The following is a 27,228-nucleotide window of genomic DNA, read 5'->3' as shown; positions in this document are numbered from 1 at the left end:
AAAAAAAACACATATATAAAAAAAAACTTTTTCACAACTGAAAAAAAAGAAGGAAACCAATTTGATAAAAAAAGGTTATGGAGGAGGAGAAGAGTACTGCAAGTAATGTTGCACGTGCGATAGCTGCAATGATGGATTGGAGTTCTTCTTCAGAAACTAGAAACGCTGCTCTTTCTTACTTAGAATCTGTAACTATTTTTTTTGAATGCTCGAACAGTGTTTTAATAATAAACTGATCAAGACATTTGTTTGTCTGTAGATAAAAGCCGGAGATATTCGGAGTCTAGCAGGCACATCCTTTATTTTAGTCAGGAAAGATTGGTCTTCTGAGATTCGATTGCATGCGTTCAAAATGTTGCAGGTTCCTCCTGTTCCACTATTCCTTCCTGTTGTTATTATTATTATACTCCTAACAGTTTGTGTTCAGCATTTGGTGAGGTTGCGTTGGGAGGAATTGAACAGTGGGGAAAGAAGAGACTTTGCCAATGCTGCTCTTAGTTTAATATCTGAAATGGCCATTCCTTGTGAAGAATGGGCATTGAAGAGTCAAACTGCGGCTCTTATTGCTGAGGTAATTTTTTTTTTTTTTCTATATTTTAATAATATTACAGGACTCATTTCTATAGTCACAGATAGTCAGAAAGGAAGGGGTAAATCTCTGGCAAGAACTCCTACCATCTCTAGTTTCCTTATCTAATACGGGTCCTATTCAGGTACTCTTCATCTGTTTATTGTCTTTATTACTCAATATTCTGGTATTGATGATTCTGATTTCTTTTAGGCTGAGCTGGTTTCCATGTTACTGAGATGGCTTCCTGAAGACATTACAGTTCATAATGAAGACCTTGAAGGTTTATTATAGCAGCGTAAATGAGTATAGTTTAACCTTTAAATTATGTGTCTTTTTATATTATACTATATATTTATTTACTGTTGCTGAGAATTCTTGAGTTAAATAACAATGATAACCTTGGCTCCACCAAATCTTCTTCCTTAATTATCTGCATTAGGGCATTATACTTCCCCATTTGGAGATAAGCTCTAGTGCCCAAGTTGATGAAGAACTGCTAATGTTGAAGCCACCTTCCAGCTTTGGTAGCCTTATTTCAGTGTTGTTAAAATTGAATCTCAAACTTGAAGTCCCCCCACCTTCTTTTCCCCCTTTTATGCACACTTAAACCACAAATTTGGTTTGGTTAGAACTTAGAACTATGTGGCAGTCAGCATGATCTCAGTTCTCGGGCGATTGTCTATCACCTGAAATATTTCCTTATCTCCATGTGGTCCTTGTGACTGCAAAAATTATGGGTTATAGTATCATGTATATATACGAGATTTGGTGATGGCTGAATATTTTAGATTTGAATTATGTCAATAGGTTTGTGGCATGTTTTTTGGCTGCTGACTGTGATGTTTTTTTAATAATTAGAAAATGTCTAAAAATATAAATATGTGAATCATTGTAAATATTTTTTGGATCTGTTATTCTGGTTTTGAATTTTTCTTTCCTACAGGTGAGAGGCGTAGGCTGTTATTACGTGGGCTTACTGAATCATTACCAGAGATTTTTCCTTTATTGTATACTGTAAGTCGTGATTACAACCTTGCTGGTATAAAAAACAAATTCTAAGACTACTGCAAAACCCTAAAATTCACAATATAGTTACTTGAAAGGCACTTTGGAGCAGCGTTGAGTGAAGCAGGTAGGCAGCAACTGGACAGTGCGAAGCAGCATGCGGCCACTGTAACTGCCACACTTAATGCTGTCAATGCATATGCTGATTGGGCCCCTTTACCTGACCTTGCAAAGTATGGTCTGATCCATGGGTATGTCCTTCGTAATTCAGTAACATGATTTCCCTGGAATGTAGATATATTCTTTGTAATTCAGTAACATGATTTCCCTGGAACATAGATATCAGATGATTTACATTTGCTTTTTTTTTTAACAGATGTGGTGTCTTACTTTCTTCTCCTGACTTCCGTCTCCATGCTTGTGAATATTTCAAATTAGTCTCCCAGAGGTATCCTGGGTGTGGAATTTCTTTTCTAGGATTAATTGGTATGCAAGTAAATATGCAGTGATTATGGTGAAATGCGTTCTCATGGTTTTCGGTTCATTCTAATATGTGATTCACAGGAAGAGACCTGTTGATGCTTCTGTGTCTGAATTTGATTCTGCAATGAATAGTATCTTTCAGATTATGATGAATATTTCCAGAGAATTCTTACATAGATCGACTTCAGCCAGTGGTGTCATAAATGAAACTGAACTTGAATTTGCCGTGATTGTATGTGAGAGTATGGTGTCTTTGGGATCGACAAATTTGCAATGCATTTCTGGCAATAGCACTCTACTTCCTCTTTTTCTTCAACAGGTAACTATTATGTCAAACATCATTGGCAATCTGCATCCTTTAACACCAAGAAAGCATGTCATTTTCTTATTGAGTTCAACAAGGAATGTAAAAGCTAAAATCCCACATATTACATGGTTGATGACCGTTTTGAAATATATCTTGTATTAACCAAGCCTGTTTTGAATCACATAAGTGGTAGACGTCCCATTGTTTAATAAGATAAAGAATATCAAAGAAAGAATTCATTGAGAATAGAATAACTACTGGGTCTCACATCTGAATAAAGGATGCATCAACAACTTATTTTGAGTCCAGATGATGTAATTATCTTTGAGACAGATGGAGGGTTATTGTTTGTGCTCAGATTCCTGGCCGTTGGATCATCTGGTACTTGGGGATTCATAATGATGCTCCATATTATTGTAATTTCATCCATTTCCAATGCCGAACAGGGAAACTAAAACATTGAATATAACATGGTTTATGCCCATTACGACTTATCTTTAGCAATATATATCATCCATTTCTAATACCAAACAAAGATTAGTTAGATAGCCTAATCGTTGGTGAAGCTGATCTGTAACATTAGCCAATTCTTTTTGCATCTAGAATTGCATTGCATCTAATTGTCATCTGGGCGTAGGCCTATTCTTAATTGGTTTGGAACAAGACCCACTTGCTTACTTTAACTTTGTAAAATCATTTCAGATGCTGGGATATTTCCAACACTTCAAGTTTGCGTTGCATTTTCATTCTTCAGGTTTTTGGTTGGTATGTTGATTTCCCCTCCCCCCATAAATTGATCTAATGTATGATGTGGAAGCTAAGTACAAAGGCTACTATCTGACATGCCTATTACTTCACCCTGTTTTCTTATTCTGGTAGGCACTAATGAGAGAATTGGTATCCAAGCCAAAGGTCATTCATGCGGCATCTGGAGACAATTCAGACAGTTCAGGCCCTTGTTCTGGACAAGTTGATAAGAAAGGAATTCTAAGATTTATTGAAGACGAAATCTGTGGTGCTATTCTCGATATATCTTTTCAACGTCTGATCAAAAGAGAAAAAGTGTCACATGAAACAGCTCTCTCTTTGGGAAAATTGGAGTTGTGGAGTGATGAGTTTGACGGAAAGGGGGAATTCAGCCACTATCGTTCTAAGCTGGTATGTTTGACAATGCTGACTTTTTTCATGTTTGGTTGCCTGGTTGCCATAACTTTTATACATTCAACACCTGGGCCTTAAAGATTCCTTACCAGGTGAAGGTGGGAATCGACGTCAGGACCTTGGGTTGCTAACCCTTTTTCTATTTGTCTTTCTCTTTTTTGTTTGTACTTTGTACTACAATTCTGTGAATGAAATTTCTGATTGTAGTCTAGATATTGTTTGATTGATGGGCTGAAGTGGTGAATTCTGGAACTAATAAGAAGCTAATAAAGTCAATAAGCTCTTAAGATATTTTTAAACTATTTTCAGGCAGTCTGGCAACCATTAAAAGAATCCATTTTTTGACTAATTATCCATTACAATCTTCATGATTAATATTGCATACAAAAGTACTTGTTTGGTAAAAATATTGAGAAACCATTATCTCGTTCTCAAAATGAGATAATCTATTAATATATAAACAAAAAGAAACTAGCTCAAGGAATGAGAAACAAAAAATTTAAAGCTTTTTCTTGACATAATATTTTATTTCTTTTTTGTTTTTGGGCTTTTGGCAGTTATCTCTCTCCAATTTTATCTTAGTCAGTATTTAAAAACTCGTGTAGTTCACTGTTTGGTATCATTTCTTTCACAAGGGTTTATCTCAAACTGAATTGTATCAAAATTGGTTTTATAAACGTAATTAATTCCACGTAGAATGGTTGCCAAACGGCCTCGTTATGGATCCTTATTACTTCTTCCCTTTCTTTGTATTTAGATGTTAATGTGTTTCCTCGACTTAAGGGTATGGGTGTTGATCAAGTAGCTACTTGCTACCTAAGATCTATGTGCAACTTGTAATGTTAATGTGTTTCCTCTATGAAGATACCATAGAAGAAGTTTTTAGTCAGTCAATTGACTGGAAGTTTTAGATTGATTAAATTCACTCATTGAGTTCTTTGTTGCAGTTGGAACTGATCCGATTTATCGCATCCCACAAGCCTTTCTTAGCTGCGGCCAGGATTTTTGAGCGAATTGATACAATTATAAAGTGCCTCTTGCATGCTGCAGTTCCTTCTCAGGTCTGGTTATGAGCACTTTATATGGTTGACTTGGAGGATTCAGTAGGCGAACATGGCTATATAGGCCTGTCATCTTTATTGTTTGTCACAAGAGTACTTGTTCTTTATGATGCTGGTATCAACTGCTCTTATCATTCTTTCTGGCTTGTATATTTGCTTCCGAATACTCAGGAGTTACCTATAATGGAAAGCATGCAACCGGCACTGGAATTGGTTGCAAGTACAATTTTTGATGGATCAAGTGAACATGTGGGTGGTAGTTCTGAAGTTCAACTTGCGGTGTGCCAAATTTTTGAAGGTTGTCCATTGAGCTCATGAGTATTATGAAGAGTTCTTAACTGAGCTGTTCGTAAGACTTAAACAAACTTCTGTTATTCGTATTCTAGGTTTACTGCAGCAGCTTCTTTCTCTGAAATGGAGTGATCCAGCCCTTGCAGAAGTACTCGGGCACTATTTGCAAGCATTTGGTCCCTATCTGAAAATTGTTCCTGACGCTGCTGGTGTTGTCATCAATAAACTTTTTGAACTTTTAACATCACTCCCAATCACTCTAAAGGTACTATTTTAAGTTTCTTTGTGCTTATGCTATATGCTGTTTATCATAGACTATGTTCTGGGTTTGCCTCTTGCTATAAATTTTACCAACCCACTTCTTGACAGGACCCTTCAGCAGATAGATCTCGGCATGCCAGATTGCAGATTTGTGCCTCATTCATCAATATTGCCAAGAGTGCAGACAAAAGCCTTCTTCCTCATATGAAGGTGAATCAAATCAATCATTATTTTTCAGATTTTCGATAAAGTTAGCCAAATCCATAAAATCGAACAAGAATAACACAACGACAACAATTCATCCAACATACCATATGGTAGGTAGCCATGGCTCAGGGTAGTGTTGACTCAATCAGCCTAGGTGATCCTCTTGATACCATATACTTGATCCATGCATGTGGCACCTACTATGCAGTTCTTATGCTTTTACATTTGTGTGGTTGTGAGCATTGCTATCTTTGTACCCCTTCGTGATCGGTTTTGAAGTCAGTTTATTGTGGTTCACACGATACGTGTAAGTTTATATAGACATACATAAGTAGACATGCATGCATGGATATGTCTATACACACACAAAAGCATGCATAGATAGATGTGGACATACACATTTATGATGCATAAATACATCCTAATCTTCATACTCATCTACTTTTTGTCCTTTTTGTTGTGATATTAAAGTTAGTTGCTTGTTCCCTCAAAGAAGAAAGCAACGAAAGTTATATTTTGTGAATAAAGTCTTGAGACAATATCAATGATTAGAAAAATGAAATTGAAATTTAAGTAAGAGTTACTCATTTGTACCTTTCATTTTAATTTTAGGTTTCCCTATACTATCAAAGTACAGTTATCTAGTTGTTGTGCCCTTTCCTTGTCCACATCCTACTCTTTTTAGACTTGCCACTTCATACTCACCATTTAGCCTTTCCTGTCGCGACATTAGAGTTAATTGCTTGTTCCCTCAAAGAAGCAAGCAACAAAACTTACATTTTGTGAAGCCTTTCCTGTTGCGACATTAGAGTTAATTGCTTGTTTCCTCAAAGAAGCAAGCAACAAAACTTACATTTTGTGAAAAAGACTTTAGACAATATCAAATATTAGAAATATAAAATTGAAACCAAAGTAAGCTCTACTCTATCGTTCCTTTCATTTTAATTTTACCTTTTTCTATACTATCTAAGTACAGTTATTTAGCTGTCACGTCCATTCCTTGTCCACGTCCTACTCATTTTAGTTTTGTTTCTCATACTCATCTACTTTTTGCCCTTCATGTTGTGACATTAGAGTTAGTTGCTTGTTCCCTCAAAGAAGCAAGCAGCAAAAGTCATATCTCATGAATGAAGACTTGAGAAAATATCAAATATTAAAAATAGAAATTTGAAATCGTGGTAAGAGTTGCTCTTTCGTACATTTAATTTTAATTTTAGGTTTTACTATACTATCAAAGTAGAGTTATTTAGTTGTCGTGTCCTTTCCTTGTCCATGTCCTACTTTATATTAAATTTGTCTGTACAGCGGAGTTTGTGTGTTTGTCCGTGCTTCATAAGATCGATGCCTGTTTTTTATTGTCTTCTGTTGTTTTTTCCCTTTTGTTCTGGTTTTGTTATATATCTGTTATACTGTGGGACATCTCACCGTATAACTCTCCCTTTCATCTATTTTCCAATAAGCTTCTATTTTACCAAAAGAAGAGAGAGGATGGTGTTGTTTTACTGAATTAATATGAATAAAGGCACATGTGTGAACTTCTGCTAGATATCCTTGATCAGTGTTGGAAAAGATAGTTGATGGAGAAGATGGATTAAGGTGTACGTCTTTAGGATTCACTTTTTTATCCTTATTGATTGGTCAATAATTGGTTTCTCTAAGAGCTCTAGCTGTTGAGATAGGGGCACTTCTCTCCCCATCACTATTCATCACTTATATTTAAGAACGAATTGGTCTCATAGGGAAGATGCCAGTGACTAGTAGCAATTTGCTTTGACCTTTTTTGCTTTTAAACAAGGAGATAATTTTTCACAAGTGCTTTGCTGTTGTTGTTTTTAACCCCCAATGCTCTTTATTGATGTGTTATGAGTTGAGATGCAGGGAATGGCTGACACCATGGCTTATCTCCAAAGTGAAGGTCGTCTCCTTCGTGCAGAGCATAATCTTCTAGGCGAAGCATTTCTTGTCATGGCAACTTCTGCTGGGTAATTAATTCCTGAGGGTTTATTCATTTGATTCTCCTTGATTTTCTTTCAATGTCTTCTTAAATTGAAATTTATCCTGGTATGAAGTTTTCATAAAATATTTCTACAATCTGATATAGGATCCAACAACAGCAAGAAGTTCTGGTCTGGTTACTTGAACCTTTAAGCAAACAGTGGACACAGATAGAATGGCAAAATGCTTATTTATCTGATCCTACAGGTCTTGTTCGATTGTGCTCAGATACATCGTTTATGTGGTCCCTTTTCCATACAGTGACATTATTTGAAAGGGCTCTCAAAAGGAGTGGAATCAGAAAAGGCAATTTAAATGTGCAATTAGGCTCTGTACCAAATACCAGTTCCATGCTTCCACATCCTATGGCTCCTCATTTGTCATGGATGTTACCTCCTCTCTTAAGAGTAAGTGCCGCTCATGCATGGACTCAACATGTTATATCCTCTTTTTATAAATCAACGTAGTCAACATCAACATAGACTAGTGAGTAGTGTGTATAGTTCTCTTGCATGGACATATTCCTCCATTTCTTTTATCAGAACCCAGGCCTTTTGATAGTTTGATTGTTTGCTAGTCCAAATTTTTATCTTCTTTTTGCATCTTGGGAGTTGAACCCTCTAACTTGAACATTAGTTCTAGGTCTGATCATTGTCTTTGTCAACATTGCACTTGATGGATATATCTATCTACATGGTTCTTGCTTGTTGTATTGGACTGCGAGTGTTACTAATGGCTTCCTTTTAATTGCGGCATGAAGATATTGTTCCTTACATGGGAAAGGTCTGATCATTGTCTTTGTCAACATTGCACTTGATGGATATATCTATCTACATGGTTCTTGCTTGTTGTATTGGACTGCAGTGTTACTAATGGCTTCCTTTTAATTGCGGCATGAAGTTATTGTTCCTTACATGGGAAACATAACTTTTTTGTGCCATAAGGTCACATGCATCATGGCTTCAGCACTCAAGTGACTAACGTCTTACTTCTGGCTAATGTAACAAGGTTACATTGACGAGTGTGCAAGCAATCTGAAGTAACAAATGTGTATGCTATAGCTATTATTGTTTCTGAGATCCTAATTTCTGCAAAGTTGAATGGGTTCAACACTCCAACCCCTGTTATCGTCCATTAGTTTAGTACTTCCTCCTTTTCATAGTTTACATAAACTTTCTAAATAACCCTTTATAGCGCAAGTTGAATAAAGACTGCATGCAACTAAATATCATATTTTCAGTTAAAGCAAACATTTTTTGTTTTACTCGGTGTTTAAACAAAAATCTTATTCTTTAAATATCCTCATTGTTGTAATGACCTCCAGTTTGCATATTAATCTGCAGCTGCTTCGTGCTTTACATGCTCTTTGGTCTCCACCAATAACTCAAGGGTTACCAGGAGAGTTAAAGGCAGCATTGAGTATGAGTGATGTTGAGCAAGCCAGCCTTCTTGGGGAGGGCAACCCTAAAGTGTCCAAAGGGTCTGTAACATTTAAAGATGAGTCTGTGATTGACATGAACAATGAAGGATGTGCAGTACTGAATGAAATTGATATACGAAATTGGTTGAAAGGCATCAGAGATAGTGGGTAAGTTGCTGACTCTGGTTCAGAATGAATAACATACATTGCGGAGTATTTTGCTTGCGTATTGAATCTTTTCCTGGTGCTTTTCAACTTAATACACAATTTCAAAGCGTTTCAGCTCATAAATCTGCTGCATAAGCTGTCTTCATAAATTTGAAACAAACAGTTCACTCTAGTGAACATATATTCCTAGAAATGAAATATTTTTGTGTTTGTGTGTGTGTGTGGTTAAATCAAATTCATTTGAAAAAATTCTATTTTACAAGCATGTCCATCTCAATTTTTTAGCTGGAGACAGAGATGTCGTTGCATTCTCGAGATAACTGGGATCATGGGATAGGCTTTCATACAGTTTGTCAGTGTAACAATTTGTGCATCAAGTAGAAAAGGCCTTCGTTTTTTGAGTGACATGGTTAAAAGTTCAAGATAAAGATACCCTGATTACAAGGGTATCTGGGTAGCTTTACTAACAACCAGTTGGTTTTTTTTATTTAATTACTTTTATCCTTAACGAGGTTGCCTTGATAGCTCTGAATAATTCCTATTTATGTACTAACACATATACTTGGGTGTACCATGTAGGTACAATGTTTTGGGTCTATCTTCTACCATTGGAGATGCATTTTTCAACTGTTTAGAGAGTCAGGCCTTTGCTCCAGCACTTGTGGAGAACATACAGTCAATGGAGTTCAGACATATTAAACAGCTAGTTCATCTAGTTTTAATTCCCTTGATCAAATACTCCCCATTGGATTTCTGGGGAGAGTGGCTTGAAAAACTTTTGCATCCTATACTTCTTCACAGTCAGCAGGCTCTTAGCTGTTCATGGTCCAATCTTCTACGTGAAGGTAGAGCAAAGGTTCCAGATATTAAAGGCAATCTTGGTAAATCAGATCTGAAGGTGGAAGTAATGGAGGAGATGATACTTAGAGGTTTAAGTCGTGAGATTTGTTCTCTCCTTTCAGTTTTAGCGTCCCCGGGGTTAAACTATGGGCTTCCTTCTGTAGACCAGATTGGACAAACAAGCCAAGCTGAGATGTCTTCTATCAAAGACTTGGATGCATTTGCCTCGAACTCTTTGATAGGGTAAGTATACAATTCCATATTGTATTCCAGTCCTTTGGCAAATGATGTCCTGTAATCTAATAGTAGTGTCCCTCTGCAGTTTCCTCTTAAAGCACAGAGGTATTGCAGTTCCAGCTCTGCAAATATGTATAGAAGCCTTTTCATGGACAGACGGGGAAGCTGTAACTAAAGTTGTGGCCTTCTGTGCATCCGTGATTCTTCTAGCCATTTCAACAAATAATATAGAACTCCGACAATATGTTGCCAAAGATCTATTTTCTGCAATTATCCAAGGATTGTCCCTTGAGTCAAATGCTTTTGCCAGTACAGATCTTGTTGGTCTCTGTCGTGAAATTTTTGTCTACCTCGCTGATCGAGATCCTGCTCCTAGACAGGTTTGCCTATTTTCTAGTTTTTAAACCTCATCTGGATAAAATTTCCAAGGTTCATTATGACAAGTTAATTTGTGCTACTATTTTATTTATTCATTTATTTCTAGTCAGATGTTGTTCAGTGACCCAAATTTTGTACCAAGCCAATGTTCCTGAAGAAATACACCCAAATCTTTGTGGATGGCAGGTTTTACTTTCTCTTCCATGCATTACTCCCCATGATTTACTTGCTTTTGAAGAAGCTCTGGTGAAGACATCTAGTCCCAAGGAACAAAAACAGCATATGAAGAGTTTGCTTTTATCAGCGACAGGAAACAAGTTGAAAGCGCTTGCTGCTCAAAAAAGTACGAATGTAATTACAAATGTTACAGGTAAGCACATCAGCTTTTACATATCGATTCTTGATACTTGTGAAAAGCTTTGGGTTCCTCGCTGTTCAAATAGTGTGTTCTTTCCTTCTTTTTTTCTTTTTGTTGAATCTCAGTGTTCAAATAGTTTTTGTTGGATGAATGCTACGTTTTACTGATGATTTTGAAACTAATAGTACAACAAAATATTTAAAAGAAGTAGGGCATGAAAGTGGCATATGCATGAATCCAAGACATCCCGGCTAGGCCACTTATCATATACCTCACCCCCTAATATCCACAAGAAATTTCACTCGAATATAACCATGAGGGAAATACAATCAAGCAAATCAACTACCTAACATGGAAGGAGTATATCAGGCCATAGTAAGGACTATCAGATACGTACAGAAAGATTTTAATGAAATAATGGTATCTTTCGGAAAATTTTCAAAGAATGTCACAGCATCTTTATGATTTTTCTCTGTTTTTCCTTAGCCAAATTATCTGGAATATCATGAATTATTTAAAAAAATGTCAATATGAAACAAGAACGTGAACCAATACTTTGTCCAGATTTTGCAGTAACCTGGAACTGAAACCATTATGTTAGCAACTAGAAATATATTGCGCTGGTCTGTTCTTGATGGACTTGGATCAAGTTTCATCCTTCATCTTTGTGGATGACGGCGCGAGTAATCACAAGAGAAGGGAAGGAAGACTTGGATCAAGTTTCATCCTTCATCTTTGTGGATGACGGCGCGAGTAATCACAAGAGAAGGGAAGGGAGTTCCTGGGCCCACTCCACTCATTGCCATATGGTTTTGAGCTGTATGCTTCATAGTTTAAGATGGCAGCAGAGCATTGTTTTTTTATTTATAGTATTTGGCATTTGTGTTGTACGTCATATAATAAAATCAAAGTCCATGTGTTAGGCTCAAGTCACACCACACATGAGGGGGGCATGTTGAAATTTAATATTTTCGCATCAGGAGAGTGGAGCAATGATTTCTATATTATTATGCAAGGCTTTAGATACCCAATATGTGATTATAAATCTCAAAGATGCCCCGTCACATGTGGCGTAACTGGGCCTGACAATTGGGCGGTTTTTATAATACGTGACATGGAGTAAATGGGTCCTTTGGGCAAGAGAAACAGCCTGCTTTCATACCATATTACATATGTGCATCCAACTCAAAACCAATTGGCAATGAGTGGAACAACCTCAGGATCTAATATATTGGAATGCAAGCTTTAGATACCCAATATGTGATTTTATAAATATCAAAACTTATGACTCACATAGAGGTTGTAATGTTTGTGTTATAGATGCTTCTAGTTTATGAATAGGAAGTGTAAAGGCTCATTTTGGGCGAACCTTACGTGTGTTGATGATTTGGGTAGAATGATATTGTGACTGAGTTCGATGGATCGAACTGCCTACGTATCTAGTTCACTGACGAACTGGAATCAAGTCGAACGTAATTCATTGTTGGGATTCTATGATAGAGTGATCGTTGGTGAACGGAGAAGATGGAGCCTGCCATTCTCCCCCCCCCCTTTTGTTTAGAGAGTGGAGAGGAAATATATAGAATTCCCTCCCCCCTTTGGTGCCATATGAATTGAATTAGATCCACCTTTGGTGCTCCATTCATTGATGATATTTAATGCATGTATTCATGTTCATTTTGTAACCATTTGGTAACTCATGACTCTTGAGATGACTAATTGTAATGATCCAATAAGTTAGTCTTAAGATATGATCAATGACAATGACACATGTCGCGAATATATTGATGATAATATATATATGTCCCCCACACAGCCCCTTCTCGTTAGGTCGTGCTTTCTAAATAACGATCTGACGAGAGAAATAATTTGACATGTGTCCAAGTGGAACAGTGAGCATGTTGGAGGGTGTGTGAGCGTAGGTCTAGGATCTTTAGTGTTTAAGTAAGCGTTCTGCTGCAGTAGGTCAAGGGACTTTTTAGTGCTTATGGAAGCGTTCTGTTCGAATGAGCGTAGGTCGAGAGACCTTTTAGCGCTTATGTAAGCATTCTGTTCCAGTAGGTCAAGGGCTCTAGTGAGCGTAGGTCTAGGACCTTTAGTGTTTAAGTAAGTGTTCTGTTCCAGTAGGTCAAGGGACTTTTTAGTGCTTATGGAAGCGTTCTGTTTGAATGAGCGTAGGTCGAGAGACCTTTTAGCGCTTATGTAAACATTCTGCTCCAGTAGGTCAAGGGACCTTTTAGTGCTTATGGAAGCATTCTGCTAGAGTGAGCGTAGGTCAAGAGACCTTTTAGCGCTTATGTAAGCGTTCTGCTCTAGTAGGTCAAGGGACCTTTTAGTGCTCATGGAACGTTCTGCTCGAGTGAGCGTAGGTCGAGGGACCTGTTAACGCTTATGTAAGCGTTCTGCTCCAGTAGGTCAATGGACCTTTTAGTGCTCATGGAAGCGTTCTGCTCGAGTGAGCGTAGGTCGTTAGCGTTCTGCTCCAGTAGGTCAAGGGGATTTTTAGTGCTCATAGAAGCGTTCTGCTCGAGTGAGCGTAGGTCGAGGGACCTGTTAGCGCTTATGTAAGCGTTCTACTCCAGTAGGTCAAAGGACTTTTTAGTGTTTATGGAAGCGTTCTGCACTGAATTCATCTTAGAAGTGTAAGTCCTCAATTAGCGAGAATTGATGGGTTATGTAGCCTCTGAGCTCGAGGAACCCTTAGTACTTAAGTAAGCGTTCTGCATTGAGTCGGTCCTAGAAGTATGGTCCCCAACTAGTGTGAAGTGGTGATGCTATGTAGCGTTTTGAGCTCGAGTGAGCGTTATACTTAGGTGGGCGTCATGACCCAAGTGAGTTTGCCTGTGCTAGTGAGCATCCTGATTTGGAGGTCGCCGTCGGTAGCTAGCCCTAGTTTACTTTTTGAAGTTTTAATTTTCCTGTAAAATTTGAGAAGCCCCAGTTCGGAGATTGGCGTGTAATTAATCGAGTGAATTGAACATACACCTGTGGCTATAGCCAGCCCCAGTTCGGAGTACGATCGACCTTTAATTCAGTAGGTTGTCTTTGCACCAAGCGCTTTTGTTGGGCTTCAATAATCTTCCACATCGGTTCGAGTATTTCGCATGGAAATAAACGTCTTGTTACCCACATCGAGGAGAACGGGGTCGCCACAGACAAATATAAAGTTCTTTCTTAGAAGCAAACTTGTTCGTGCTTAAATCCTCAACTGATCTAGACACAATATCTTTGTAATCAGATGGTAGAAACTTCTCCCAGATAGCGTCAGAATCTGCTGAAATTAAAGACTTCTCTCCCTGACTTGGACAAGCTATAAGCAATTAAAGGACGCCAAATATTAACGACTTGATGAGGCCGCGCTCACATGAAGTCGCTCAAGAGAAGCACAAAATTTATGCTTCAACAGTACATATACAGAGTTGAAACTGCTCATCTTCTTTTCTTTTTAAAAAGCATAAATTAGGTGGGATGCGCGTAAGAAACAAACAATACACGTAAGAGTGAAAGACGTATCTGATGATAAAGCCAAACGACTTTATGTAAGTGTCTTATGGTACTTCTTAGCTTTGAGCCATGTTAAGTTCGATCGTAACCAACGCCACGCTTCGAGGGCTTGGAAATCATTTGTCTTCTTTTTCGGTATTGGGAGAAAAATAAAAATGTGAATTTCCAAGAAATTTTCCCCACAGATGGCGCCAATGTAAAGGCTCATTTTGGGCAAACCTTACGTGTATTGATGATTTGGGTAGAATGATATTGTGACTGAGTTCGACGGATCGAACTACCTACGTATCTAGTTCACTGACGAATTGGAATCAAGTCGAACGTAGTTCATTGTTGGGATTCTATAATAGAGTGATCGTTGGTGAACGTAGAAGATGGAGAGTGGAGAAGAAGCCTGCCATTCTCTCCCTCTTTTGTTTAGAGAGTGGAGAGGAAATATATAGAATTCCCTCCCCCTTTTGGTGCTCCATGAATTGAATGAGATCCACCTTTAGTGCTCCATTCATTAATGATATTTAATGCATGTATTCATGATCATTTTGTAACTATTTGGTAACTCATGACTCTTGAGATGACTAGTTGTAATGATTCAATAAGTTAGTCTCAAGATATGATCAATGGCAATGACACGTCGCAAATATATTGATGACAATATATGTCCCCCACAGGAAGGTACTTGATAGCCAAATGAAATAAATCCCAAAAGTGATTACCTTTTGGCTTTTTGACAGAGTGCTGAAGGATCTTTCACCGATCTAGACGTGATGCAACAGAAATCGTAGGAAAAACTTCAAATATTTTGAATTGTTGTATTGTTACATCTGAAACAGTCAACCCAAAAGATAACCTTTACAAAGAAAGCTTAGTGGCATTACAGTGTTAACTATCTTTAGCATCTAACCCATCTTTACTGCTTTAGTGACATTAGTGGTATCAACATATTTCCTGCTTTACTGCTTTGGTATTCTAGAAACGTGAGTTATACATGTTTTCCACATGAATTGTGATATGATATCTTGATAAATGAGAAAACTTTTATATTCTTATATAGGTATTCATCTATGTACTTGCGCATTGCAAGTCTGATGTTTCTAATCTATGGCTTTCTTTAATTTAGAACAACAACTGGTTCCGAAAATATACTCCAATGGAGCTCCCTTCTTTGCTTATCATATGATGCTCCCACCAGTGCAGGGCTTAAGGACCCTCAAACATAAGCAGCTTTACTCTTGCAAAATGAAAGACCGCTTCGATGATTCGAACCAGTGACCTCAAGTCACAATGAGGCAACTAAATTAAACATTGTGTGAATCAAATAGATATTCATTTTACTTTTCTGCTTGATTCTATGAGGACCATGAAGTGTTTTTGTTGATGTTGTTCTTTGTGTTGAAAGTTTGCTTCGGTAGTCTTAGGTTTTTCACTTCTACTTAGATCATTCAAAGTTTGGCTAGGAATTGCTAATTATTCATTTGAAGAGCTGCTTCTATTATTATGTTTGTTCTAAATTGTTAATGCAATTTCTTGAGAAACTTGTTTCTTGATGCTTTCAGCAAGAACTCGCCATTCAGGCTCAGCTCTGGAGGTCTCTGCAGAAGAAGGTGATGTTTTGGGATTAGCGGCAATTACATGAAAGAAATTTTCTACTGTTTCTTGTACAGAGACGACTATAGATGAAATACTGCACCCATGAGAAATGGCTCCCCCCCTCCCCCACCCATTCTGAGTTGAAAGAGGATGTACATTCCTTCGTGCCCCGAGCTTACTACATCGGAAATCAAAATCTATGATCGCATGGGCATTCAACTGACTTTTCTTTTCTCCACAGATATCAGTTGTTTTTTTAAATACAAGATCCTCTGGGGCATGTAAAACTAACCTTGTTTTGACGGAAACAATTGGTCACAATAACTGTAATTGTGGTCCAAAGTTGAATGCCTTGTATCCTCCCATATAGTAGCTGAAGTAGCTAATTGATATTGAAACTAATTTAGTGCATTCGCTGATTTTCTGAATCAATTAATTAACAGAAGCCTTGTGTGCCCTATTTGCTGCTAGTAGTTGGTACTATATCATAGTTGGGGTTTGTGCTTAGGGCTTAATATATGTATTTGTAGGATTGATAATGGGTCGTATCATTCATAAGTGACCCAATTTGGGTTAGTTAGTGTTACCCCACTAAATGAGCCAATTAGGATTACCCTCTTCCCCCCATTAGATGGCCAATTAGGGTCCAAAAAAAACACGGTCAACCAAATTGATTTTTGTTTGTGTGTACTGGGAGGGGAGACTCTAATTTCCCCACTAGTTAACCCACCCAATTTTCAGTGGGGGTGAGCGGAGTAGAGGCAGGCAACATCAGAACTTCTTTTTAAACCCTGTCAAATCTACTGCTAGGAGCCTACTAGCCTAGGATCCCACGACCAATATACGAAGTACAATCTTAGGACCTTAATGGTATTGGCGCAAGTGGTAAATAAAATAAAAAAAATGAGACTAATTGGTCCATGCAATCATGCATGGTTAAGAATCTTTTCCACGTTGGGTAGCTTTAAAGGTTTGCTTTATTGAGGTTATGTCACATTGTCACGTTACCACTTAGATGGGGGCTGTGGAAATGTGGAAATGTGAAACCAATTATGAAGTCCTTGCCTCCTTGATGAATGATGATTTTACTGTCTATTAACTAGGAAAGGTCAAGTGTGGAACACTGGAACGCAAACATCTAACACTTCAAAGGGGTTAAGTACAAACCAAAAAAGGCATCAGGCCTCTTAGCATTCGTACTAAATAGTAATTATCCTGATCATTAAGTACTCAGTCCCTCACATGCTCCCACGGTCACACCACGTCCATGTTCCTTTGGATAGGCATATCCGGATTATCCGCATAGGTGTATCTCAAGGGAGACATGAAGCTGAGGATGAGGGAGTTGTCTGTGTCACTTTTTGGAGTGGTCACTCTAGCTGCTTGAAATTGTACTGCTTCATGCAAGCGTGAGTTCTTCATTTGTGAAGCAAATTCTGGTTCTAATAATATCTCATGAAAATTACCCCGGAATCCCAGATGACGGTGGTCATTATTAGGAAATAAAGGGAAAAGCATCTAAATAACAAAGAAACATGTGGCCAATAGTGAACAAGATTCAAAAATCTGACAAGTGATTACGTGCTGTTTCACTTTTGTTCAGTCTGTGAAACTCTCGACTGTGTTGTTACTGTCTGCCTCAGTCACTTTCTCTATTTTTTCCTTTGCTTTTTACATATGTGGTATTGCGCTGTGGACAGTGGTGTGGCTACTTAACTTTGAAACCCAGCACACTCAGTCATCTGTTTTCCATTGTCTTCTATACTACTGGTGGAGAAAAACTGGGTAAAGAAATTTGAGTGATGTATTGTGTGTAAAAGGTTGTGGTCCTGTTGGAATATCTCGTACTGGTGTACTGGGGGCAACACTCAATGTTGTCAAGCCCCTCTCTCTCTCTCAATGTTGTTACCAAAAACATTACTGAGACAAATATTTCTCATTCGCCAGTGCTCGTGAGTCGTGAGATTATTGCCAAATTTCTCATTTCTAATTTGGACAGTTGCATTTATTGCCAAATTTATTTTGGCAGAAGAGATTTTGTGCAATGCGGCTATGCGGATGAAAGTGAAACCTCTTCGCTTGTTTAACTGGTGATTACATAGTTAGAGTTCAATGAATTTTATTATTGTTACCAAATAATGGTAGTTGCTATAAGATGAGAGTACCTGTAATCTAGTTCAATGCATTACTTGCAAGACTAAACCTATCCTACCGCTTGATACTTCGGTTTATTTGAAGGTTTAAGAACCTCTAGGATCTGAAAAGGTAAAGTAATTATTAACTAAAACTTGAATACACGCGGTGAATGATGAATCGAAAACACCCTTTAGATAGCAATATTCAGCTGCTACAATGAAACAGCAGCTCATGGATGGTGATTTTACAGAATGCATAGTCAATCTCAAACAGGGAAAAAACAAAGTCTAGAGATTTTTAATAGCCCCGGAGACAAATCTGAAGGTCACTTGGTGACCATTCAGAGTTCAGGTTCCAAAGAACTGTTTTGGTCAAAACAATAAAGCTTCCTAGTTGAAACAACCCCCAACTTTCAGAAGGCCTCGCAGAGAGAAGTCCTTACGTCCTAAAGGTAAACACAGGCATAGTAAGATCTACATCAAATAAATGAACGAAAATTGGTAAAAATTAAGATCCATTTGCGCCCCAGAAATTGTAGTACTAGAAGTCTAGAATCAAAACTAAAAAGCCAAAACAGATTTTATTCAACTTGAGAAATATCAAACAGGGAACCCAGTAAATAACAAGATCCCTGAATGTTGCACAATAACCTCATTATCCATCAGTAATCCAATTACAATTTGAGTTGCAAACAAAATTGCAAAGGCCCCTGAAAGTAATGTCAGAAAAAGTGCCTTGTTTATAACAGAAATACAACAGAGATTGAGAGGCACACCTCAAACATCTCATGGAAGTTACAAATACATTGCTGGTAAACACAAAAGGGAATGAAGAATAGCATGAATCACCGGTACAATAATCTACTTATTGACAACTGATTTATCTTCTCCGCACTGTATTTCCATCTTATTACAGCGCCCATTGCTTACTGCAGTTGGAAGAAGCACCACCATTCTCCCACACCCATTGCACCAATTAACTGTTTTAACAGTGCATTATGGCTACCGATCAGGTTCAGGATTTTGTTGGGCTAATTCCAACAACATCCCAACGCCCCATTGCTTACTTCAATTATAAGAAGCAATTGTAAAGAAATTAAAATAGGGCCGTGGAAATGAAACATGCACCCAGTCACCTCTCTTCAAGAGAAGTATTCACAAGAAAGTTGAAATGCCGAGCTGTTAACAGGGCTTCAAGGAAGAATCTTTCATCATTGTCCAGACAAAATCTGGATCGTCAGTTCTGGGTCCAGCTACTGTCCTATAAATGTAAAGCCTTTCAACATGGCAATCATCAGATCTGAAGTCTGGGGACCCTCCCTCGTCAATGACCTCGACATTAAGCTTACGCATTTTCTGAGCTAGCAGCTTGCATGCTCCATAACTCACCGAGCACGACGACATCCAAAGGGATCGCATTGTCTCCAGCTTCATTGCATTAGCCAACAGGGCCTTGTCACCAAATGGGCAATCCCTGATTTCTAGCTTCCTGAGGCTCTTGCATCCCGATAGCACATAATGGAGCCCCAAATCACTATCACCCGCAAATGCTACTGAAAGCATCTCAAGCTTCTTAGCATGAGCTCCAATATGCTCAAAAACTGTGTCTGTAAGAAGACCAGAAAGAGAAAGGCGCTGAAGGTCCTTGCAGTGTTCAACAATGGCACCAAAACCTGTATCAAGTGGCTGCAGAGTCAAGTAGTCAGGGGTGCGGGGCTCAATGATACAGAGACGGAAACGAGTCATGTTAGGACGGTTCCTTGCAACCGTAACTAGCGCAGCATTGGACATCTGTCTACAGAAATAGAGAACTGACTGGAGTTTGGGGCAGCCCTCAGAAACAGATATAAGACCCCTTTCTGTCAATGCAACACTATGCTCCATATCATATGGTTCCGAAGGAAACACCCGGAGTTCCTGCAAGTCTTTGCAAGAAGCTGCAACAATTTCAAGGCCACGATCTTCAATGTAATCCAATACCTGTAGTATGTATTTCTTCAGGTGAAATGGAAATGCAAAGGTTGTACAAAGAAAAATCTATACAGCAAACAATGAAATATCATTTGCAAGTAAATTGACACGTAGATAAATTGATGGAACATACCCATAATCGCTTCAGATTCTGGCACTGGCTCACTAGCTTCATGAGATCACCACTTTGGATACTAGCATAGCTCAAGTTCAACGATGTGAGCCCACTGCAAATTGGATATACAGCTGGAAGGTATGAAGGAACCACCTCCCAGAATCCAGACAAGCTCTTGAGCCCCTTGCATCTGCCAAAGGAGCCAGCAAGCTTTGATTGAAGTTCAGGGCGAGCATCCGACGAAAATGAACCAGTACCTAGGTCAACCAACTGGGGAGCACGAGAAAGAATGTTGGGGAGTTTTTCAAGGGGTACAGCATGATTGAGACGAAGGGTCCTCAGGTTGGTGCACCTTCCCACCAGGCGTTCCAGGGCAGAGAAGCTCACCTCCCCATCAAGGCATGCAATGTTTAGGGTCACCAGCGACGTGCAATTCTCAGGAAATTGACTAAGCCAGTGGCCACGCCGATCATCTACTTCACATTCACGTAAATCCAGCTCAGTCAAGTTCCTACACCCAATAAGGAAAATGGATTAAACAAGGAAAAAATACTATGTTTCCAAAAACTCGAATTAGAAGCAAAATAATGAACCCAAGATGTTGAATAAAATTGATTCATTATCTAAACATCAATGTCACAGGAACTACCACTTTTAAATTTCACCTAATTAGATATCAAAATAAAGAAAGTTCACTACATACATCCAAATCCTACCAGAAAAGGCACAAACATTTGAAGTGCAAAAATCTTCTACAGACTCAAAATAAACAAAATAGTGAAGTAATCAAAAGCAATTCTACTTCTTATAGTAATACAAGGTAAAGTGAAAGAAAGAGGAATCTATGAATCCAAAAACAAAGAAACCCACATTACTTCAAAAGGCAACCTTTCAAATTTCCAAATGAACCCCACATCATAGCAAGTCTATAACAAAACAAATGAACAAAAACCAAATAATCCTGACTAGATTTTCCACATTACTCAGTCAAACAGCAATAACAAATTCCCCACTAGATCTATCAGTTAAGAAAAGGGGATCTCAAGTACAATTCATTCTTACTCAACATAACACTCCAACCTCCAACAAAGTAGGGGAAATGCAACAATGAAGACACATAATTAACACTAGAACAGGCATAAACAAACAAAATATTCCCAGCATTAACTAGTTATTCAGCTCAAAATGCAAAACAATATCAATGCTACCATTCAACTTAACATTTCAGCTCAAAAACAAGTAAAGGTAAACAACAAACCTGCAATTAGAAGCAATAGCACCCAATCCATCAGTAGTGAAACCTTCACAAGAAGAAAGAACCAAACTTTTAAAATTCTTAAAACTTTTAGAAATCAACTCCAAACTGTCATCACTAACAACCATTCTTTTCAACTTCAATTCTTCTAAAAATGGATAAGCTTCAACCATACAAACAATCCAAGGATTAACATAACCACCCCAACCTTCAGGAACTAAATTAAAGTCAGCAAAATGTGGTTTCCCTTTCAATGATACAGATCTTAGTTTTGGAAATCTTCTTATAACTATCACTGGACTTACTGCATAACAGTTTCCTATAAAGATCTTACTCCTACACCATCTTTCAATCATGTACCATGATTTGCACACTAATGAAACTGAGTTTCTGTCTTTATCATTAACAATGAATGAAAACACATGTTCTAGTACTTCTTCTGGGAATGAGTTTGCCATGGGGGGCATATATTTATACTCAAAAAGTTTAAATTTTGTAGAGGGAGGAAAATAAAGTGTGGGTGTTTGAAGAGAAGGAAAGTTATCAAGGTTTGATTGAGATCTGAGGAGTTTCCATTACAAAGCTTGGTTTTTTAAGAGAGAGAGAAGAGTGACAAAATGGGGATAAGGATTTTTATTTTGGGAATGAGAGTGGGTTTAGAATTAACCCGGGTTAAGTTATTCTGGGTTGAGTTATTGTCACATTAAGTTGATGTGAATGGACGGTGTGGATTTTGACATGGGGATATTGAAGTTGATGTGGATCGTTGAATTTAATGGTGGGGAAGGTGGTGGTGGGGACTGATGAAAGCGAATTCTTATCCATTTGTAACAACTCGTAGCCGCAAAAATGTGAGTTATACGGTAGTAACATATGTGGGCCGTATTTGCACCAAATTCACACAAAATATATTTTGTTGTTTAGACTTTACTACTTTAGAGACATCTCAAAAGTAGAAGAAGAACTAGATATACCTCTACAAGTATACAACAATAGTACAATACTAGAGATCTCATTTTGCATGGGTTATATGGGAAAGTAATTGAATTAAATATGTATATTCTAATATATCTATATAACAAAGAAGGGTGGTGCTCCAACACCACCCCATAATTTTTGGATCTAGCTTATGAGGTGGCAAATCTTAGGGCTTATGAGGTATGGATTGTTTAATAGTGTAGAACAATAGTGTTGCATCATTATTGAAGTCAACAAATGTGGCTGGACTTTTAGTGAACTTCGGTTTGGCTTTTTTGTCGGGCATTTAATGGGCTTCGATTGGAGTTTTTTTAGTCGGGCTTCGGTTTTAGTACCGGTAAGATGATGTATGTCGAGGCGCCAAAAAGAGCTGCCAGATCTATAGTAGGGGGATCTTGGCGTCGGGCCAAAAGGCATCGCGATCGTAATGTCGTATGGCAAGGGCAAATACTAGTATTATATATATAAGGTCGGTTTGGTTTGAGTTTGGGACTAAATCGACGACCAAACCAATCCTATCAGTTTTCATATATACTTAACTGAACCAACCCAACTAATAAGCATAACCGATCCAAAACCAATCGGTTCTGTTCGGTTATGTCGGTTTTATGCACACCTCTATTACAATCAAAATAAAAGGTGTAAGTGAAAGTTTATTATTGATTTTTTTTTTGTTAATCATAGGATATGTTATATATATACTTAGAAAAGGTTATTACACATAAGAGTTTATCTTCTTCCACTGCTTTTGTAAGCCATGGTGGAGGAATTGATAACCTTCTCAGAGGAGATAATTTACAAGCAAAGGTGGAGGAATTGATAACCTTCTCAGATGAGATAATTTACAAGCAAAATAAGTTAGAACAAGTGCTGCTGAGTTTGCACTTCTAGGTACGTAGTTTATATTTACAAGTCGGTGATTTCAGGAGATGTGCAGCGTCAGTGAACATATTATTTGATTTCCATGAGATGCTTGTATCTTTGTCCTCCAAAAAATTGAATGCTGCTTTGTTATCCATCTCTATCAATAGCTTGGTGGGTAACTGGAGCTGCCTGCATCAGTTGCAAGCTTTGAAAAGTCCTCTGCACTCTGCTGATTATCGAATTAGCCCATTGGATTTCCATCAAACAATTTTCAAGTAATTGGGCTTAGAGTCCAATTTTTCGCCCCAAGTCTACATTGAATTTTAATTACGGATTTAAGACAAAAACACATACTAGTGTAAGTAATGTAAAAATAAATTTTCATATGTAAATACAAATGCATATATGTAAAATATTGGGATTTTTGGCAAAAGTCACCCTAAACTTGCCCCTGATAACCACTTACCCCCTTAAACTTTTTTCTAAGGGAAAAAAATCCTCAACTTGCTAATGCCAAACGCAGCTGTTAGTTGGGTTGCTACCGTTAGTAAGATATGACGTATTTTGTTATGTAGATGACGTCATATTTAATTTTTCTGGAGTGGTGTGTGCCCCTTGATGAGTTGGATAGTCAATGACAACTCATATTAGTCAAGTCAAAATCCCCAAATTGAAACCCTAGTTCTCATTTCTCAAGTCAAAATTCTCATGCTCACAAAATTAAAACCAAACCCAACCTAATAGCCAATAGCCAATAGCTTTAGGCGAACTCTTCTCTTCTCCAACTCCAAACCCTATCACAAATTCCAAACCCTAGTTCAATCAAAATTCAAAATCAACTATGAACACCTAAACCCACAAATTAAAAACCCTAGTTCCATGGAGAAATTCTACCTTTTACAGATATACCATGGGGGTCGGTTTGAGAGTAGTCCTAGCTTACAATATATTGGGGGGGATGTGAAAAGCGATTATGAAAATTTTCCAAATAGTTTGAATGTCTTCACTCTGAAGGAAATGGTAAAACGACTGGGGTATAATGTCAACAGTTGTAAGTTGTACTATAACAGTCCTGGTTTATGTCTTGAAGAAGGTTTGAGAATGATTCTAAAAGATAACAATGTTAATGAGACGTTAAAACTGACGGATATTTTTGCACGCATTGATGTTTATGTTGAACACATGGAACTTGGTGAGAGTGGGAGTGAAGAAGACAATGATGAGTATAATGACTATGATAGTGATGTGGCTAGCTTAAACCATGCCAGTGGTGATGATGAACTAATTAAGGTGAGGAAGAAACTTATTGAACTGAGGAATGCTAAAGATAAAAATAGAGTCAGTCCTGGTGAAGGTGTTAGTGGTGGTGTTGGTGAGGGTGAAGGTGTTAGTGGCAGTGGTGTTGGTGAAGGTGAAGGTGTTAATGGTGGTATTGGTGTTGGTGAAGAGGAAGAAGTTTTGGAAGGTAACAACACTGGTGACTTTGAAGGTAGTGATTATAGAGACTCATATGACTATGATAGCCCTGTGAAGACTGATGATGATGGTGATGGGGTGTCCATTAAGAGAAAGAAAGCTAGTTGGTATGTGTTTGATTCAAATATAGATATGAAATTGATTGAACCTGTTTTGGGGATGAGGTTTTCTAGTAGAGATGAGTTGAAGAACTGTCGTAGAGAATGCAATACCAAGCAATAATGATGTACCAGCCAGTGTACCAGCCAATGAACTGCCGAGTAATGATGTACCAACCAATGTACCCGTTCAACAAAGAAAAATTAAAGAAAAGTCACCTATTGGATTTGGAGTGCATACATCCGAAATAACTAGGATGACTTTTGTGAAGGTATCATATAAGTTTTGATATACAAGCATAAAAAGTTATTTTGTGAAATATGTAGTTGGATTTAATTTGAAAATTATATTCTTCTTTTGTGTAGCTTGTGGGGAAGAAAAGGGGCAAATGGTATGAGCCAGGTATGTATGACCCAAGTATGGTGCCAAAAAAGAGGAAACCACCTAAGAAAAGCACTGGTTTGCAGACATCTACAAATGCTAGCAGTGCAGCATCGTTAGGCACACAATCATCAAGTGCTTCCAGCCCATCTCAGGTTGTCGCAGTTTCGAAAGATGGAGCAACATTAGGAACACCATCATCTAGTGTTGGTAGCCCTTCCAAGAGTACAAGATCACAAACTGTTGCAGTGAAGAAGAGCTTGTATGTCATGGCTAACAAGAAGGGATAAACATAATGTTGGATTTATTTCTTATATTTTGGGGTTTTTTTTTTTTTTTTTTACTTATGTTTTTGGGTATGTTTGTTGGTCTAAGACAATGTATGAACCATGTTTGATTAATGCAAAGTGTGTTATCAGATGGTTGTATAATCTAGCAAAGAGCTTGTGTGTTTTTGCCAATTTTTTAGTAATGCAAAGAGTTTGTGTGCTTTTGCCAATTTTTTTTATTAATGCAAAGAGTTTGTGTGTTTTTGCCAAATTTTTTTTAATGCAAAGAGCTTGTGTGTTTTTGCCAATTTTCTGACAGATTGATAATAGTGGCTGACAGGTTTATACAGGTAAGATATTTGCATTTTCTGATAGGTTGCATTTTCTGACAGGTTTTATATCAAGTGCATTTTTTTTGACAGGTTGTATTTTCAGCTTTGAGTCTTTGACACAATTACTTCGCCTACAATTGCACTCTAAAGCTTTACCTTTCTCATTTCAATCACAATCACAGAATTAGACATAAGGAATATTATGGTAAAGTTGTTTGACAAGTAAGAAATTTTAGGCATCTTCAAGGTTCGAAAGTTCCAATAATTTTTTTTGAAGTATTTGTTAAGATGATCACCTAACTAGTCTTTGTTAAGATGAGCCTAAATTTGCAGCCTATCACCTAGCTAGTTTTTGTTAAGATGATCACATATTCAACCTTTCTCTAGACAACTAGAAGGCAAATTGGCATATTTCACCCTCGAACTTGTCAAGTTTTACCACTTACCCCCCTAAAGTTCAGTTTAGGCAATTTTAACCCTGTACTTGAAAACGTATCCACCTTCATATTTCCGGTACATTTCCGCACCTGTGGCGTGGAGTGACGGGAATTATATTTTATGACGGGAATTTCTAATTTTGCCACGCGTGTCAAATTCTAATTTTGCCACGTCAGAAAATATAATTCCACGTCACTTTTCAGGTGCCGGAAATGAACTGGAAAAATGGAGCTGGATACGTTTTACAAGTCCAGGGTTAAAATTGCCTGAAGTGAAGTTCAGGGGGGTAAGTGGTAAAACTTGACAAGTTCGAGGGTGAAAACTGCCTTTTTGCCCAACTAGAAAGTACTACAGATCGAAATGTCAAAGGAGATCGAGCTGCATGCAAGGATGTGAGTTTCCAATCTAACGAATGAACATAAATAAGAAGTGACCCAAAGACAAAACAATGTATGCAAAAAGGTTTATTCAAAAAAGGAATCCGTCGAAATCCAAAAACATATATAGAGTAGTCATGAAATCATACAAATATCAAACAAGAATCGAGAGTATTCATGCCCAATTATGTATTTATCATCATCAAGGAAGTGCATTGCCATTTGGTGGTCTTTCAAAACCAAGTAATATTGTCACAACATCTAAACAGCACAGTCTCAATGTAATAATGTACAACTCAAATTTCTTCCTTACAGAGAACAGAGACATTTGAATCCACCACATTACCGAACCTGTAAACAATGAGACTCAAATACAATCAACTTAACTGAACAAAGTTATTCATAAATTCAAGGAACATTTTATCCATTCATTGCAAGTATTCGAATACAAATTCCAACATCATTTCATTAATGAAACTCCACTACAACACCACTACAGCACCATTACAGTCACTTACAACACTCCATTACCACATTTTAGACTAAAACTCCATTACAGTCACTTAAACAAATAAAAGCATATGAAACAAACAAGAATAACAATGACCATTTTCTTTATTTCATTCGCCTTCTTCAACTCATAAATTTGGCTCTCTAGTCTTTCATTTTCTGTCTTAAGTGCTTTGATCTTTTCTTTCTCTAGA

General features: G+C 37.7%; 2 protein-coding genes across 4 annotated transcripts; one reads left to right on the top strand and one right to left on the bottom strand.

The window, feature by feature from the left end:
• On the top strand, positions 1-16,245 carry LOC147499075 (ARM repeat superfamily protein). Of its 3 annotated transcripts, XM_086560892.1 has the most exons (22): positions 1-188; positions 260-361; positions 428-571; positions 633-713; positions 782-851; positions 1,515-1,585; positions 1,664-1,827; positions 1,953-2,024; positions 2,141-2,378; positions 3,069-3,131; positions 3,246-3,524; positions 4,475-4,588; positions 4,760-4,886; positions 4,975-5,144; positions 5,249-5,350; positions 7,226-7,329; positions 7,449-7,749; positions 8,686-8,930; positions 9,510-10,013; positions 10,093-10,387; positions 10,572-10,755; positions 15,801-16,245. In XM_086560892.1, exons 1-22 carry the CDS (start codon positions 78-80, stop codon positions 15,878-15,880), a joined length of 3,621 nt encoding a protein of 1,206 aa, XP_086417018.1. In that variant the 5' UTR covers positions 1-77; the 3' UTR covers positions 15,881-16,245. The 3 variants fall into 3 exon arrangements, with proteins under 3 accessions (XP_086417018.1, XP_086417019.1, XP_086417020.1); XM_086560893.1 differs by lacking the exons at positions 1-188; positions 260-361 and having other exon boundaries at positions 534-571; positions 782-874; XM_086560894.1 differs by lacking the exons at positions 1-188; positions 260-361; positions 428-571 and having other exon boundaries at positions 628-713; positions 1,675-1,827.
• A 2,281-nt stretch (positions 16,246-18,526) lies between these two features.
• Positions 18,527-21,984, bottom strand: LOC147499074 (protein TRANSPORT INHIBITOR RESPONSE 1-like). The gene is made up of 3 exons (XM_086560891.1): positions 21,314-21,984; positions 20,074-20,566; positions 18,527-19,949 (listed from the first exon to the last, which is right to left on the bottom strand). The coding sequence occupies exons 1-3, from the start codon at positions 21,775-21,777 to the stop codon at positions 19,152-19,154; spliced, it is 1,755 nt and encodes a 584-aa protein (XP_086417017.1). The 5' UTR covers positions 21,778-21,984; the 3' UTR covers positions 18,527-19,151.
• Positions 21,985-27,228: the final 5,244 nt, after the last annotated feature.

Source organism: Coptis chinensis, chromosome 5 (genome assembly GCF_015680905.1).
Source record: "Coptis chinensis isolate HL-2020 chromosome 5, ASM1568090v1, whole genome shotgun sequence".
Lineage (NCBI taxonomy): Eukaryota > Viridiplantae > Streptophyta > Magnoliopsida > Ranunculales > Ranunculaceae > Coptis > Coptis chinensis.
This window is presented reverse-complemented; position numbering and strand designations above follow the sequence as displayed.

What these genes read in the sequence shown, in the direction of transcription:
- LOC147499075 (XM_086560892.1), top strand. Translation starts at nt 78, where the DNA reads ATGGAGGAGGAGAAGAGTACTGCAAGTAATGTTGCACGTGCGATAGCT. An exon ending in CACTCCCAATCACTCTAAAG is followed by an intron (nt 5,145 to 5,248) that starts GTACTATTTTAA and finishes ACTTCTTGACAG; the next exon opens with GACCCTTCAGCAGATAGATC. An exon ending in GTCATGGCAACTTCTGCTGG is followed by an intron (nt 7,330 to 7,448) that starts GTAATTAATTCC and finishes AATCTGATATAG; the next exon opens with GATCCAACAACAGCAAGAAG.
- LOC147499074 (XM_086560891.1), bottom strand. Translation starts at nt 21,777, where the DNA reads ATGCCCCCCATGGCAAACTCATTCCCAGAAGAAGTACTAGAACATGTG. An exon ending in GCTATTGCTTCTAATTGCAG is followed by an intron (nt 20,567 to 21,313) that starts GTTTGTTGTTTA and finishes TATTGGGTGTAG; the next exon opens with GAACTTGACTGAGCTGGATT. An exon ending in AGAATCTGAAGCGATTATGG is followed by an intron (nt 19,950 to 20,073) that starts GTATGTTCCATC and finishes TACATACTACAG; the next exon opens with GTATTGGATTACATTGAAGA.